General features: G+C 59.8%; 1 protein-coding gene across 2 annotated transcripts; it reads right to left on the bottom strand.

Annotated features, from left to right (window-relative positions):
• Positions 1-299: 299 nt before the first annotated feature.
• Positions 300-7,523, bottom strand: LETMD1 (LETM1 domain containing 1). 2 transcript variants are annotated; one of them, XM_068410337.1, is made up of 9 exons: positions 7,388-7,523; positions 5,917-6,068; positions 5,642-5,757; positions 5,302-5,384; positions 3,973-4,159; positions 3,757-3,858; positions 2,294-2,446; positions 1,554-1,650; positions 300-1,088 (listed from the first exon to the last, which is right to left on the bottom strand). In XM_068410337.1, exons 1-9 carry the CDS (start codon positions 7,507-7,509, stop codon positions 1,018-1,020), a joined length of 1,083 nt encoding a protein of 360 aa, XP_068266438.1. In that variant the 5' UTR covers positions 7,510-7,523; the 3' UTR covers positions 300-1,017. The 2 variants fall into 2 exon arrangements, with proteins under 2 accessions (XP_068266438.1, XP_068266439.1); XM_068410338.1 differs by lacking the exon at positions 2,294-2,446.
• Positions 7,524-16,488: the final 8,965 nt, after the last annotated feature.

Raw genomic sequence — 16,488 nt, 5'->3', positions numbered from 1 at the left:
CTTAAAGGGGGGTTTAAACCCACCCTGGTGAATTCCTCTTGGTGGATGGTTCAAATTCCTGCCAAAGCAGCGAGGGCAGAGGGCTGGGGAAGGGTTTTCTTCTCCGAGAGGTGAGGGAGGAGCTGGGTGCTGGCCTGGGTGATTTCTACCCTGTCTTTATACCCTAAAAATGCTTAAAAAAGGAAATTTTCTGGGTTTTAGCGTGCCCCGTCCGTGGGTGGAGGAGGCGGCACGGGGAACACGGAGCATTTCGTGGCGCAGGAGGCAGGGAGAGGCCTCCAGAGAGACGCCGGAGCCACTTCGCTTGCTTTTGTCTTTAATAAAACACTTCACATCGGTTTTAAATTCACTCAACAAGTCGGATATTTCTCATGCAGTGACGGGAGGGGAGACCCGGAGGGTTTTCACCCCTTCACACAGCGAGGAGCCGCCGCTAAACCCCGGCAGCCGCCTCCAGAGCACAACAATTAAGGGTTAAGATCTAATTTAGGCAGAACTCGAGGACCGAACGCAGCCCGTGGGCTCTGCCGGGGTTCGGCGCCGCCTTTCTGACCCCCTTTTCTCTCAGCACCGGCATTTCCAGCCCCGACGTCCTCCCTCGCCGGCGGCGAGGGGCTCCCCACGGCTCCTCGTAAGGTCGGAGGGGGATTTGGGGTCTTTTATATTTATATTAAGATTTTTGATAATTCAAGTTGCTCAGTGGAGTAAAGAAACGAAGTCAAACCCTCCGTGCGAGCAGCGAAACCCAAGCTGAAGGGAGCCCGTTGCCACGAGGTGCGTTGCCAGCTCGCTCCGATGGCACCAAGGTGAAGAGAAGAGCCGGTGCTGGCACAAACCTCTGGTGCAGGAGGGAGGGAATCGCGTCCTCGCCCCCGCGGCAGCGTCAAGGCCCCTCTCGCCGACTCGGGGCTGTGGTTTCCCATCACCCAAAGGCGAGTTTTGGTGGGTTTTTTTGGTTTTGGTGGCACCGGGTTGGGCATCGCGCAACGCCAGGGCTGAGGGCGCGCTGCTGGGTTGTCACTCCTTGGCCCTGATGTAGTTGAGGGACAGCAGGACCATGCTGTTGGCCAGGAGGGAAGCTTCAGAAACTGAAAAAAAACACGAGAGCGGGGTCAGAGTGGCACCGGCACGGCCCAACCGCCCCAAACGTGCTCACCCCGAGCTGCCGCTGCGGCACCGGAGGCTGCAGGGCTCCCCCTCACCCCCCCCTCCCCTCTCTCCGGGGGCTTTTTGCTCTGCGCTGCCTCCCCCACTGCCCTCCCGCTCCCATTTCGCTTCCTCCGGTGCTGCTGTGGGGCTCGGATCGGCCACCACAAGGTCTCTGTGGGACAGGGACACCCTGGCATGGGGTATTCCACACGGGGACATGCCTGGGGAGAGCCAGAGCCCTCCGCTGTGTCCTCTCGGGCCCACAGCCCCAGGACATCGGTGGGGCAGCCTGGAGGGGGATAAAGCCACTGTTTAGCCCAAATTTGCCCCAAACCAACACTCAAGAGAAACTCAAGGCGTTCCCAGGTGCCACCAGGCAGGAGCTGCCCCTCGGTTGCCGTTACCTTGCAGCTTGCAGGAGAGCCCCAGCCACTGCTCCAGCCACGCTCGGCACTCGGCCATGTCCAGGTGAGTGGAGTTCAGGCCACGGAGGTAACAAGCCTGCGGAGGGGGGAGAGCACAAAAAAATAGAGAGATGTTCAGGGATGGGCACTCCCGGTCACATAAAACACCAGGGATGGTGCTGTGATCCTTCCTCGGCGTGAAGGGGCTACAGGAAAGCTGGAGAGGGGCTTTTGACAAGGGCATGAAGTGATGGGACGAGGGGGAACGGTTTTAAACTGAAAGAGAGGAGATTGAGATGAGATATTGGGAAGAAATTCTTTGCTGTGAGGGTGGTGAGACCCTGGCCCAGGTTGCCCAGAGAAGCTGTGGCTGCCCCCTCCCTGGCAGTGTTCAAGGCCAGGTTGGATGGGGCTGGGAGCAACCTGGGCTGGTGGAAGGTGTCCCTGCCCGTGGCAGGGGGGTGGAACGAGATGGGCTTTAAGGTCCCTTCCAACCCAAACCAGTCTGTGATTACATGAAGCGGGACTGAACGAGGGCGAATCGTGCCCCATGGTGGCCCCAGAAGGGAAAAAGGGCTCAGAAAATGCCTTTCCCAGAGGAGAACGGCCACAATCCGCCTCGTGGTGGGTCTGGAGGAACGTGCCGTGCCCCGACACGGCTCTGCTAACGACGGGGAGGGCCGGGACGACGCAACGCCCGGGGTCAAGCAGCCGGCGCGGGGCCGGAGGAGGCTCCTCACCGCTTTCAGCTCCTCCTCGGAGAGCTGGCCCAAGCCCAGGCGCAGCATGGCGCGGTCCAGGTGCCGGATCTCCAGGACGTGGCTCCGTAAGCGATGCCTCAGGAAAAAAGCCGGTAAGTGGGGGGTCAGAAACAGGACCTGGCTTAGGGCTTTCTGAGAAGGAAAGACAAGGACACGGTGAGGGCGTCCAACCCCTCCAAAAATGGGTCTACAACCCGTTCAGGTGCAACTGCAACCAAAGCCTGTCCCATCCCAGACACGCCTCGTATTTTGTTCCCCCTTAATTATCTGGCTAATTGTCCTGCCCACGCTGAAACTCTGAGCAGCCCTTGGCAGACCTCGTTACGCCCAGCGAGCGTGGCAAGGAGCGGGTGGCCAGAAACACGAGCTCTGTCCTGAGCTGGACACACGGGTCTGGGGTGAGCTCTGGTGTGTGGGACGGCTCCAGAGTGGGTGATGGCCTCACCCAGCCAGGGACCTACGGAAAGGATGGACAGAGCCGTTCTGGGGCTGTTTTCATCGAATCACAGAGTGGCTGGGGTTGGAAGGGACCTTAAAGGTCATCTAGTCCAATCCCCAGGGACATCTTCAACCAGATCAGGTTGCTCAGAGCCCCGTCCAACGTGACCTTGAACGTTTCCAGTGATGGGGCATCTCCCACCTCCCTGGGCCAATATCTCACCACCCGCAGGGTAACGAATTCCTTATCACATCGTATCATCGAATCACGGAATGGTTTGGGTTGGGAGGGACCTTAAAGCTCATCCAGTTCCAACCCCCCTGCCACGGGCAGGGACACCTTCCACCAGACCAGGTTGCTCCAAGCCCCATCCAACCTGCCCTTGAACACTGCCAGGGAGGGGGCAGCCACAGCTTCTCTGGCCAACCTGGGCCAGGGTCTCAGCACCCTCACAGCAAACAATTTCTTCCCAATATCTCATCTCAATCTCCCCTCTTGCAGTTTAAAACCCTTCCCCCTTGTCCCATCACTCCATGCCCTTGTCAAAAGCCCCTCTCCAGCTTTCCTGTAGCCCCTTCAGGTGCTGGAAGGTGCTAGAAGGTCTCCCTGGAGCCTTCTCTTCTCCAGGCTGAACAGCCCCAGCTCTCTCAGCCTGTCTCCAGAGCAGAGGGGCTCCAGCCCTCTGAGCATCTCCGTGGCCTCCTCTGGACTCGCTCCAACAGCTCCGTGTCCTCCTTCTGTTGGGGGCCCCAGAGCTGGACGCAGCACTGCAGGGGGGGTCTCCTGAGAGCGGAGCAGAGGGGCAGAATCCCCTCCCTCGCCCTGCTGGCCACACTGCTGGGTATGCAGCCCAGGATGCCGTTGGCTCTGGGCTGCGAGTGCATGTTGCCAGCTCACATCCACCTTTTCATCCACACCTGGACTGGTTTTAGGCCACGACCGAGCAGACCAGGCCCTCGGCGCTCTTCGGTAGAGCTGCCGGCAGGAGAAAAGCCGCACTCACCACGTGAGACACCCGGAGTTTGTTCAGAGCCAACGGAGATCCCGAAAACAAACTTCTCACAGCGAAGAGCTCGGCCACGCGCGGCTGGGAACCTCGCTGCACCTGCAAGAGCCACGGCGCGTCACCGACACCTCCCACGGGCGTCCATCAGCACCGGGGAGGGCCGAGGCAGCAGCACGGGCAGGATGGGCCACGCCGGCCACGGCGCTGACGTACCTGGGCACAGAGCTCCTGCAGGCGCTTCTGGAGCTGCGGCTCGGGCAGGGAACGCGCTGCCAGGGCCAAACTCTCCACCACGTGCGGATACGAGTCTCTGCGGATCGTGTCGTAGGTCTCCAGGAACTCAACCTGCTGCTCGGGGGTCCAGAAGTAGCGGATCAGGAGCTGACGTGGGAAGAAATACCTTGGAGAGAAGAGGAGATGGGGGTCAGGGAGGAAAACAGCGCGTGCGGGCTGGGGCAGGGGGATTTTCTTCTGCTGGGAAGAGGCTCCGCTCTCATGAGACCCCCCCTGCAGTGCTGCGCCCAGCTCTGGGGCCCCCAACATCAGAAGGACACGGAGCTGTTGGAGCGAGTCCAGAGGAGGCCACGGAGATGCTCAGAGGGCTGGAGCCCCTCTGCTCTGGAGACAGGCTGAGAGAGCTGGGGCTGTTCAGCCTGGAGAAGAGAAGGCTCCAGGGAGACCTTCTAGCACCTTCCAGCGCCTGAAGGGGCTACAGGAAAGCTGGAGAGGGGCTTTTGACAAGGGCATGGAGTGATGGGACAAGGGGGAACGGTTTTAAACTGAAAGAGGGGAGATTGAGATGAGATATTGGGAAGAAATTCTTGGCTGTGAGGGTGGTGAGACCCTGGCCCAGGTTGCCCAGAGAAGCTGTGGCTGCCCCCTCCCTGGCAGTGTTCAAGGGCAGGTTGGATGGGGCTTGGAGCAACCTGGGCTGGTGGAAGGTGTCCCTGCCCGTGGCAGGGGGGTTGGAACGAGATGGGCTTTAAGGTCCCTCCCAACCCAAACCAGTCTGTGATTCTATGTCATCAAGTCCACCCATTAACCCAGCCCTGCCAAGGCCACCACTAACCCATGGCCCTCAGCACCACATCTACACGGCTTTTAAATGCCCCCAGGGATGGGGACTCCACCACTGCCCTGGGCAGCCTGTTCCAACGCTTGACAACCCTTTCGGGGAAGAAATTGTCCCTGATCTCCAACCTAAACCTCCCCTGGGGCAACTTGAGGCCGTTTCCTCTCGTCCTGTCACTTGTTACCTGGAAGAAGAGACCAACCCCCCCTCGCTACACCCTCCTTTCAGGCAGTTGTAGAGAGCGAGAAGGTCTCCCCTCAGCCTCCTTTTCTCCAGGCTAAACACCCCCAGGTCCCTCAGCCGCTCCTCACAAGCTCTCCAGACCCTTCTCCTTGTGCTCCAAACCCTTCAGCTCCGTTGCCCTTCTCTGGACTCACTCCAGCACCTCAAGGTCTGTCTTGTAGCGTCAAGGAGCCCAAATATGGGGGCTGCAGGCGAGCCCCAGAGGTCACAGCGACACCGATACTCACATCAGGACGATGACCAAGAAGTTGGCGAAGGGCGGGATGGCGATAATCCCGACGGGAATGGCCTTGATGACGTCCCGGCGAAACTGGCTCCGAAATGAGAAGAGAGTAAATCAGGATCTGACACAAAACTCACTACACACCCTCAAAATTAACAGCCCCGACCCCAGCCGCAGCTTCCAAACCCCGTTTTTAAGCAGGGAACGTGCTGCAGATGGAGGAATTGGCCTCTCCAACCCCCTGCCAAAGCCCCACACACCAACTCGAGCCACTTTTCGCGGGGAGGGAACGTCCCCGGCGGCAGCGGGGAGGCAGAACCGGGCGTCACGGCACCGCGCCGTACCTGCCGCAGCCGCTCCATCTCCCGGTAGGGAAGCTGGTGAGCGCTCAGTCTCTGCTGGGACATTTGAGATTTGATTTTTCTTATCTCTTTGACTTCCAGAAAGAGCGCTTGGATTCCTGCAAGGACACAGAGCACCTTCAGCTCCCCGATCCCCCGCCAAACGCCCCCGGCGACGCTGGGTTTAGCGCCGGGAAGGGAAGAGGCGGCGCGTTTCCAGCTGCTTCTGCTCTCCCCAGAGAAGGGGAAAACGTTTCCTCCCCTCCCCGAGGACCCACCTTTCGTGAAAGTGGCGTACAGCACGTAGAAACGGGGGAAGGTCCTTTCCAGAAACCTCTCGTACCTCCCGTTGAGGCGCTTCGCTTTCGACGCCAAGGCGGCGAGGAGGGACCTGGAGCCGGCTTTGGTGGAGAGGCAGCACGTGGGCAACCTGCAGCGAAACACCCCCCACACACACATACAACCCCCACCATGATGGTTTTTGTCAGTGTTTTGTGGAAAAGACTCTGAGGAAAAGGGGGGGTTGGTCTGCAGAGAGGTGGGACACTGAGCTGTGAGGCTCCTGAAGCCCCCAGGGAGGGGAGAGGGTGCTGGGACATCCCCCCTGCCCGGCACGGGCAGCACCGGGAGCCCCTCAGGGTCACAACCATAAAATCACAGAATCGTTTGGGTTGGGAAGGACCATTAAGATCACCGAGTCCAACCATAACCCAGCACTGCCAAGGCCACCACTAACCCATGGCCCTCAGCACCACATCTACACGGCTTTTAAATCCCCCCAGGGATGGGGACTCCACCACTGCCCAGGGCAGCCTGTTCCAACGCTTGACAACCCTTTGGGGAAGAAATTGTCCCTGATCTTCAACCTAAACCTCCCCTGGGGCAACTTGAGGCCGTTTCCTCTTGTCCTATTGCTGTTACCTGGGAGAAGAGACTGACCCCCCCCTCGCTACACCCTCCTTTCAGGCAGTTGTAGAGAGCGAGAAGGTCTCCCCTCAGCCTCCTTTTCTCCACGCTAAACACCCCCAGCTCCCTCAGCCGCTCCTCACAAGCTCTCCAGACCCTTCTCCTTGTGCTCCAGACCCTCCACCACCTTCGTTGCCCTTCTCTGGACTCGCTCCAGCACCTCAAGGTCTTTCTTGTCGTGAGGGGCCCAAAACTGCACCCAGGATTCGAGGTGCGGCCTCACCAGTGCCGAGTCCAGGGGGACAATCCCTGTCCTAGTCCTGCTGGCCACACTAGTGCTGGTACAAGCCCGAATGCTGATGGCCCTCTTGGCCACCTGGGCACACTGCTGGCTCATATCCAGCCGCCATCAACCAACACCCCCAGGTCCTTTTTCACCGGGCAGCTTTCCAACCCCAACCAGGGCTGGGGGGGCACCACATGGGGGGTGGGGTTGAGGACCAGGGCCCAGTGAGGGGGTTTGGGGGCTCCCCCAGTGCTTGGGGGGGCGTGGTTGGCGCTGGGGGGGTCAAGGTGGGAGAGGTGGAGGGGGGAGCATGGTCGGTAATGGGGATGGGTAGGGTGGGTAACGGGGGGGCCCGCCTGGCGCTGGGGAGGCGGGTGGGGAGCGCAGGGTGGTACGGGGCGGGGGGGAACCGGAGGTCATTGGGGGCTGGGGGCTGGGGCGGGGCTGTGGCCGGTAGCGGAGGCCGAGGCCGGTAACCGGCGGGGGCAGGAGGCCGCGGGGGTCATGGGCGGTACTTGGGGGCGATGGCTGACACCGGGGGGCGGGTCCCCGCTCACCTGGGCGCCCGCCGGGCCGGGCGCGGCTCCAGCGGCCCCCGGGAGCGGCTGAGGGGGGCGGCGGCGGAGCCGGGACCGAGGCGCCAGAGCGGCCCGGGGCAGCCGGCCCTGGACAGCGCCATGTTGGCGGGTCAGGGCGCGGGGTCAAAGGGCGAAGGTTAACGGAGGGGAGGGGGCGGTGCTGAGCGCTGATTGGCTGACGCCGCGGCGCCCGCGTGACGGCGGGCGGAAGTGCTGCGATGCCGATCACGTGATCGAAGGCGGAAGTGGCTCCCCGGGGCTGCGGGGCGGGTAGGGGGGCCTGGAGCGGGCCCGGCCCACCCCCGCGTTACCGGAACCCCGGGCACCCTCAGGAGCCCCCCCGGAGCCCCCCAAGCCCCTCCGGGCCCACCCGGGTCGTGGCCCCGCCGGGGGTTCCCGCTCTCCCGCGCTGTTGGAAGGCCCAGCGGGGAGCGGGGCCTTGTCCCGGGCCGCCCCTCCCCGTCCCGGGCCTTTGGCTTCCCCGCGGGGTCGGTGGTTACGGGTCAGAGTAGTTGGGGAATGCAGGCGGGGGGAGCTGGGCCCCCGCTCCCTCTCGGCCTGCTACAGTGGGTGGTTGGCACCGGGGCCGGGGGTTAAACCCATCCGCTGGCCCTTCGAGCACCGGGGCTGGGGGTTAAACCTGTTTCCTGGTGCTTTGAGCACTGGAGTTGGGGGTTAAACCCATTCCCTGGCCCTTCGAGCACTGGGGCTGGGGGTTAAACCCATTCCCCAGCCCTTCAAGCACCAGGGCCAGGGGGTAAACCCATTCCAGAGCCCTTCGAGCACTGGGGCTGGGGTTAAACCCATTCCGGAGCCCTTCAAGCACTGGGGCCAGGGGATAAACCCATTCCCCAGCCCTTTGACCACCAGGGTTGGGGGTTAAAGCCACTCCTGAGCTCATCGAGCACTGGGGCCAGGGGATAAACCCCCTCCCTGGCCCTTCCAGGGCTGCCCCTGCCCGTGGTGGGCCTGTAGTTGCCCTCAGCTGCTGCTGCCCAGCCCCAGATACGGTGGAGAGGCCAACTCCCTGCTGCAGGCCCTCAGCGAGGGACGGTGTGGCAGCAGAGGGGCTGTTGTGTCCCCCAGAGCCCTGTGGTCCCCACCTCGGGTGCCTTCCCCTGCTCTGCCTCAGTTTCCCTGGCCCACAGCCCGGTCCAGACGCCGGAGCTGGGCAGGACACCTCCGTCTGCCCGTCCCTCCCGCTGACAGCCTGCGCTGAGCCACCGAACCCGTTCTGCAGCCGCCCCCGGGTGCTTCCATACGGGTCAGGTTTGCTCTCGATTCCAAGCGCCGTAAGAAACGGCGTCGAAAGGCTTTTGGGAAACAAAAGCCTTCTACCCCTGCCTGTGAGCTCTGCCAACTCCTTTCCCCCCAGACATCGCTAAAACCAGGCCTGACATCGCCTCTTCCCAGGTCTCTGGCAGCTCCTCCATCTTCCATGAATCCTCGGGGATGCTTTTCCCAGCCAAGCCCCCTCTCCTCCCTCCAGCCAGGCCCCCAAACCCCCCTTCACCCCTCCACCAGCCCCCGGCGAAGCTGGAGCGCGTGCTGCCGGTCACGCACGCCCGTGGCTTTGCCCTCCTGCCTGGTGAGTCTGGAAGTGTTGCACATTCAGCTGTTGCTTATCAGAAAAAGGCAGCGGGAGCCCTTTTTACAGAGGAAAAAAAAGAAAAAAATAAACCCATGACAAAGCCAGGGTTATCGCTCTGCCTCGGCGGGTTTCGGCCCAACAGGGATGGCTGATAATAGACTGTATTGATCCACGCCGGGAAGGGATCGCGTCTTATCAACGCTGCACGTACTGGCGGCTGGAAAATGGCCTGTAAATGCCAGTTTGGGCTCTTAATCTGTCAAATAGCTCTGGTGGAGCAGAGTCCAGGCTGTTTTGTGTGGTAATTACTCCAGCACATCTGATGCTCGACCAAACAGCCTTTTAATTAAGCCTCTTGAATTGATAATGTGCCCCGGGCAGTGCGTAACCCACCTTTCCCCTTCTCCAAGCCCAACGCTGCCGCTCGCCACGGGGACGAGGCTCCACATCAAAGTGTTCGGCCTGTCCTATTAACCCTCCTTAATGGCTTTTTATAGTTCTTAATTAAACGATAAGGTTCGAAGCAGATGCCGTTGGTTTTGGGGAGACTTTGGATCATCTCCTGAACTCCCCTCGGAGAACTCTGCACCGCCGGCTCGGTGCGGGTGCTGCGGGTGGAGGAGAGAGGGAGGGGAGGCGACGGGGAAGGGTGGAGATACCTCTTAAATAGAGAGAGGAACGCTGGCCGGGCTGTCTGCTCCCAGAAACCGCCGAGGGAGAGAGAGGAGAGGAGAGGAGAGCAGCGGCCACGCCATGCCCAAGAAATACGCCCTCAAGCAGAGCTCGCCCGGCTGCGAATTGGGTGAGTTTGGCAAACGCCGCTGCCCACGAGCTCGCCGTCCCTGCGGGGTGATCTGGCTGATGGGAAGCATCCCCTTCATCCCAAAATACCCTGGGATTTGGGGAATAATGTCAATTTTCCAGCTTTCAAGCCAAAAGCTGTTGGTAAAAGCACCTTCTGCGAGGTTTCTCGCACCTGTAGGTGCTTTTGGCGAGGCCAGGCGGGTGCCGCGTTTCCGTGTGGGAGCAACGCTGGGGTTTGGTTTTAATTTCCCTCTCCAACACCCACACGGTCAGGTCAGAGGTAAGGTTAAATCTGCAGCGGCGGAGCCTCCCACCTCCCAGATTTCTCCTCTTATTTTTCCAGGATTCAGACATTTTGGCAACATCCTATAAATTTATTTTGTGCTTAAATAATAAGGAATGTGGGTTGCAAAACCTCCACGTTTGGGAAGAGCAAGGAGCTGCCTTCCCCTCTGCCTCTGATTTTTAACGAGGGGCTTCTCCCATGGGGGTCAGAGCATCCCACTCCATTAGCCCGGATCCCCACACACTCTCCCGTCCGTTCCCAGTCAGGCCGTGCTTCCAAACGAGAGCTCCTGGTGATCTACCAGGAAATTAAAAGGTTGGGATGATGGAGATAAAACCACGGAGCATTCGTGTGGCGCTGGAAGTGACGCCATGCTGCTCCTGCCGCGTGCTGCTTCCCCGGGCTGGTGGGTTTCTTGTGTCTCTCACTGATTAAATTTGTTGGTTTAGTTCTTAGAAATCATAGACTGGTTTGGGTTGGAAGGGACCTTTAAAGGTCATCTAGTCTCACCCCTGCAACGAGCAGGGACTTCTCGGTCTTTGGAGGGCTGAAAAAGAGCAGTAGATAGTCCAGGCAGCGGCGTGTGGTTGGAGCACGGTGCTCCAGAGCTCTTCTGTCTCCACCCGGACGCACGTTTGCTCTCGCAGCTGGGGACAGTCACGGGAAAGGGTGTCTCGAGGCACTTGAACACGGGAGCACCTGCTGTGCCGAGCCAAAACCAACAGAAAATGTGAGCTGTGCGTGTTCTGACGAGAAAACCAATAGCCAGAGTGTGAGCAGAGCTGCCTGTGACACGCACTGGAGCGTGTCACAGAATCCCAGACTGGTTGGGGTCGGAAGGGACCTCTGGAGATCACCCAGCCCAAACCCCTGCCAAAGCAGGGTCACCCAGAGCACGTTGCACAGAGTCGTGTCCAGGCGGGGTTTGAATATCTCCAGAGAAGGAGCCTCCCCACCCTCCCTGGGCAGCCTGTGCCAGGGCTCTGGCACCCTCCAAGCCAAGAAGTTTTTCCTCATATTCAGGTGGAACTTCCCGTGTCTCAGTTTGTGCCCGTTGCCCCTTGTCCTGGCGCTGGGCACCACTGAGAAGAGTCTGGCCCCATCCCCTTGACACCCGCCCCTGAGGTATTTGTAAGCATTGATAAGATCCCCTCTCGTCCCATCACTCCATGCCCTTGTCAAAAGCCCCTCTCCAGCTTTCCTGTAGCCCCTTCAGGTGCTGGAAGGTGCTAGAAGGTCTCCCCGGAGCCTACTCTTCTCCAGGCTGAACAGCCCCAACTCTCTCAGCCTCTCCTCATAACAGAGATGCTCTGACCATCTCTGTGGCCTCCTCTGGACTCTCTCCAGTAGGTCCTTGTCTTTCTGGAACTGGGGGAGCCCAGAACTGGACCCAGTACTCCAGGTGTGGCCTCGATATTAGAAACAAGCACGGCATCTCTTTTCTGGTGCTCTAATAGACCATCTACTTCACACCGAACTTCCACGTCATCAAGCTTAAAAACCCGAGCGGTGAGTAGAGTGTGTTGAGACAAAATAATGGCAAACACTAGAGAACACAAGGTGTTGGCCAGCAAAAGAAATTATTTGATCAAGCTGTCTAGCAACGAACAAACACCAAGCCCCTCACTAACACTCGGTCTGGCCCTTGTGTTTTGCTCCCTAAAAATGACATTATTAAACTATTCAACGACTTAAGGAGGATTCTCTCTGTAGTAAGGATGCTCTGATGAGTGGAGTGGAGACCAGTGAGGAGTGGTGTTCCTCAGGGGTCTGTACTGGGACCGGCGCTGTTCAACACCTTTGTTGGTGACAAGGACAGTGGGATTGAGTGTGTCCACAGCAGGTTTGGGGACCACACCGAGCTGTGCGGTGCGGTGACACGCTGGAGGGAAGGGGTGACATCCAGAGGGACCTGGACAGGCTGGAGAGCTGGGCCTGTGTGAACCGCATGGAGTTCAACAAGGCCAAGTGCAAGGTCCTGCACGTGGGTCGGGGCAATCCCAAGCACAAACACAGGCTGGGAGGAGAATGGAGTGAGAGCAGCCCTGAGGAGAAGGACTTGGGGTGATGGGTAAGGAGAAGCTCCACACAAGCCAGCAACGTGCACTCACAGCCCAGAAAGCCAATGGCATCCTGGGCTGCATCCCCAGCAGCGTGGCCAGCAGGGCGAGGGAGGGGATTCTGCCCCTCTGCTCCGCTCTCCTGAGACCCCCCCTGCAGTGCTGCGTCCAGCTCTGGGGCCCCCAACAGCAGAAGGACACGGAGCTGTTGGAGCGAGTCCAGAGGAGGCCACGAAGATGCTCAGAGGGCTGGAGCCCCTCTGCTCTGGAGACAGGCTGAGAGAGCTGGGGCTGTTCAGCCTGGAGAAGAGAAGGCTCCAGGGAGACCTTCTAGCACCTTCCAGTGCCTGAAGGGGCTACAGGAAAGCTGGAGAGGGGCTTTTGACAAGGGCATGGAGTGATGGGACGAGGGGGAACGGTTTTAACCTGAAAGAGGGGAGATTGAGATGAGATATTGGGAAGAAATTCTTTGCTGTGAGGGTGGTGAGACCCTGGCCCAGGCTGCCCAGAGAAGCTGTGGCTGCCCCCTCCCTGGCAGTGTTCAAGGGCAGGTTGGATGGGGCTTGGAGCAACCTGGTGTGGTGGAAGGTGTCCCTGCCCGTGGCAGGGGGGTTGGAACTAGATGGACTTTAAGGTCCCTCCCAACCCAAACCATTCTATGGTTCTATAAAACACCTTCTTTTCAAAGTGCTCGTCCTCAGGTCCATACAAATGTTTATTATTGTTTGTACACACAAAAAGCACAACTCCTCGGACTGCGTGATGATTTTATATCCAGGATATAAAAGATTCAATGTTCACCTATGTCCACAAAGAGTGAAATCAAGAAAAGGAGTTTTTAAAAAAAAAAAAAATATCCTTATTTTTCCAGAGAATGTGCAGAGTAAGAGGAATTGTGTGAAAAATCAGCGTTTCTGGTAAAAAAAAAAAAAACACAAACAAAAGCCAAATCAAGACTCTTCTCCCCCCATATACGGGTATTTTTGTGAGATGCAGCTGCGCTCGGGAATAATTAGCACATAACTGTATCTGCAGCCGTTTGCCAGCAGCCCAAAATGGAGAAATTTGGGGGGTTTTGGCATAAAAAGCGTCGCCGAGGCACTGGCGGAGCTGCCTGGCTCCAGGGGGATCCCGGTTTTGGGGTGGAATGAGCCGCTTTTGGGAAAATCCTTGGAGCGGGGCCTGGGCTGGGCTGGGGGTCGAGGCGGGGGTCACTGCGGTGTGTCCCCCCACACTGGGGGCCTGTCCCCGTGTCCCACATCCCCGTGTCTCCGGTCGCACCGAGCCACGTCACAGGGAGGGCCGAGCGCGGCGAGGCCGAGCCCGGTGGCGGCGGCCTGGGCATGAGGCGGCGGCGGCGGCAGCCGGGGTGGCTGGGGGCGGCTGAGGGGGTGAGTGGCTGGTGGGGGGCATCCCTGGGGGCTGGGGAGTGGGGGGGCAGATCCCCCCTGGGTGAGCCTGGGGGTCCCCTGGGTTTGATGGGGGGGGGGGGTGCTTGGCTGATCCCTGCGTGATCCTCTGGGTGTGCTGGGGGGGATCCCCCCCATTGAGTGATCCCTGGGGGTGCTGGGGGGGGATCCCCCCCATTGAATGATCCCTGGGGGTGCTGGGGGAGGATCCCCCCCATTGAGTGATCCCTCAGGGTCCCCTGGGTATGCTGGGGGGAATCCCCCCCATTGAGTGATCCCTGGGGGTCTCTGGGTGTGCTGGGAGGGATCTCCCCACCTTGAGCGATGCCTGAGGGGTCCCCTGGATATGCTGGGGGGGGGGTCACCCCTCAGCTGATCCCTGAGGGGTCCATTGCGTGTGCTGAGTGGGGGGAATCCTCCCTCAAGCGATCCCTGGGGGATCCCCCCCACTGCGTGATCCCTGGGGGGGGCCCCTCACATGTGCTGGAGGGGATCCCTCCTCAGTCGATCCCTGGGGGGTCCTTTGCGTGTGCTGGGGGGGGGGTTGATACCCCCTTGGGTGATCCCTCAGGGATCCCCTGGGTGTGCTGGGGGAGATCTACCCCATTGAGGGATCCTTGAGGGTCCCTTGGGTGTGCTGGGGGGAAGCCCCTGTGACTTGAGCCCTGGGGGTGTCCCTTGTATGTGCTGGGGGGGATCCCCCCTTGTTTGATCCCTCAGGGGGTCCCTTGCATGTTTGGGGGGAGCTGCTACCCCCTCGGGTGATCCCTGGGGGATCCCCTGGGTGTGCAGCAGGATCCCCGGGTCAGTTTTGCAAGCGGGTGCCATGGAGCCGCCGGCCCCCAGCACCCCCCTCATCACTGGGGCTCAGGGACCCTCATGAGCCCAGGGCTCCCTGGTGACCTTGGGCTGTCCCCTGGCCCCGGGGGGGCTCTCCAAGGACACCGAAGTGGCAGCGGAGGGCTGGGTCTGGCATCAACCCCCCCGGCGCGGTACCTTCCCCTCGGCGTTCGGGGTGAAACCGTCCCAGGTCACCCCAACCTCGTCCATCACGCGGGTGAGGGCTTGGCGCTTATTTAGGGATGAATTTCGTAGGGGGGCTCGGGGGTGCGAGGGGAGCCCTCTGAGCATCTCCGTGGCCTCCTCTGGACTCGCTCCAACAGCTCCGTGTCCTTCTGATGTTGGGGGCCCCAGAGCTGGACGCAGCACTGCAGGGGGGTCTCAGGAGAGCGGAGCAGAGGGGCAGAATCCCCTCCCTCACCCTGCTGGCCACGCCGCTGGGGATGCAGCCCATAATACCAGCTCATCCGACCCACTTAGGAGGCAGCCGGGTGACCTGCCTTGTTACGGCTGAGCGGGGACCTCGGCGACGGGAGCGATGCCGATGTGACAACCTGCTTTTGTCATCTTTGGTCATCAGCAGGAGCGTGGGCGAGGGAATGAGGAGGAATCCCATGGGGACAAACCCCGGGGTGACTCTCTGCCAGGTCTGGGCGAAGGAAAAGCTTTTCCAGGGCTGGGATGTGGCGGTGCCAGGAAATGTGGGCGTTGAGAAAGTAGGCAAGGGGGTGACCTGGTTGTGCGGGTAAGGAGTCACCCTTTGTTGGCACGGCGAGTGGTTAACCGGGTTGTCTGCTCAGGTTTTGGTAGGTGCGTTGGGCTCGGGGCTGCTCCTGTGCGACTTGGGGAACGTGAGGTGGAAGAAATGGGGTCGGAGTTTAAGGGCTGCCCATCGCCAGTGCCAAAATACTGCGATAACGAGATGTCGACCCCAAAACCACTCGCAAAGAGTTAACGGTCGCGGCGTGCCCCGCAGGAACCAGCCCAAGTTCAAAGCCTGACATCAAACGCAGAAACCTCAATGGCAGGAACCGCTCCAAGGCTCGTCTAACGAAGCCCCGTGGTCTCCACGTTGAGGCCAAGCAAGCCGCCGTCGGCTCCTCGGCGTTCCCACTTGTTGGCTTCTCTGTTGAGAAGAAAAGACCCGTTGGAGCGAGGCGCGTGGTTTCAACGGGGAAGAATGAGCCGTTGTTCGCTCCCTGGGTCTTGAGGACCGAGACCACAGCGTTGGTGTCTTTGATTTCTTCATTAGAGCAACCTCAGGATATTCTGCTCTTGGGTTTTTTTGCCTTCTTCCGAGGAATATTCCTCCTGGGAAGGCGGCTGCCTTGCCTGAGTGTGAATACGGCGTGTGAAGTCAAACCCAGCGACGTTACGGTGAGTGTTTGACATCCAGGAGGCTGAACGTGGTCCAGCGAGCCCACACCTGGCGTTCAGGAATTGAAGATATTCACAGAGGTGACGCGTAGAAGGAGCAATAAATCCCAACCTCTTCTCTCCTGGGATTTCCTTATCCTCTAATTTCTTCCCAATGTCTCACCTAAATCTCCCCTCTTTCAGTTTAAAACCGTTCCCCCTCGTCCCATCACTCCATGCCCTTGTCAAAAGTCCCTCTCCTACTTTTCTGTAGCCCCTTCAGGTGCTGGAAGGTGCTAGAAGGTCTCCCCGGAGCCTTCTCTTCTCCAGGCTGAACAGCCCCAACTCTAATTTCAACCATCCAGGGTGTCACTGGAGCCGTTCTCTTATAAAAGCACCCAGGACTGGAGTCAGAACGGGCAAAAAAACATCCCTCAGATGCGTTTTCCCTCACCACCTTTCCCTCAACCGCTCTCCGGTTCTGGAAGCCTGCGAAACCCTTCCATCTCGGCTACAACCTGTGGCTGTTTTTATTCCATGGGAGAAGGATCGACGGGTGGCGTTTCCAAACCGGCAACCTGTGGGGAAAGCGATCCCCGCGTCGGGTCGGGAACGGGCGCGTCACGAGCTTGGCAGCTGCCGGCGGAGATAGGGGAACCCAATTTCGCTCCCGCCCCAAGCTGGGATGTGTTTTGCGAGGAGATATTTAGGTCAGGCTCAGGGCCATAACGAAT

This window comes from Nyctibius grandis, chromosome 11 (genome assembly GCF_013368605.1).
Source record: "Nyctibius grandis isolate bNycGra1 chromosome 11, bNycGra1.pri, whole genome shotgun sequence".
NCBI lineage: Eukaryota > Metazoa > Chordata > Aves > Nyctibiiformes > Nyctibiidae > Nyctibius > Nyctibius grandis.
This window is presented reverse-complemented; position numbering and strand designations above follow the sequence as displayed.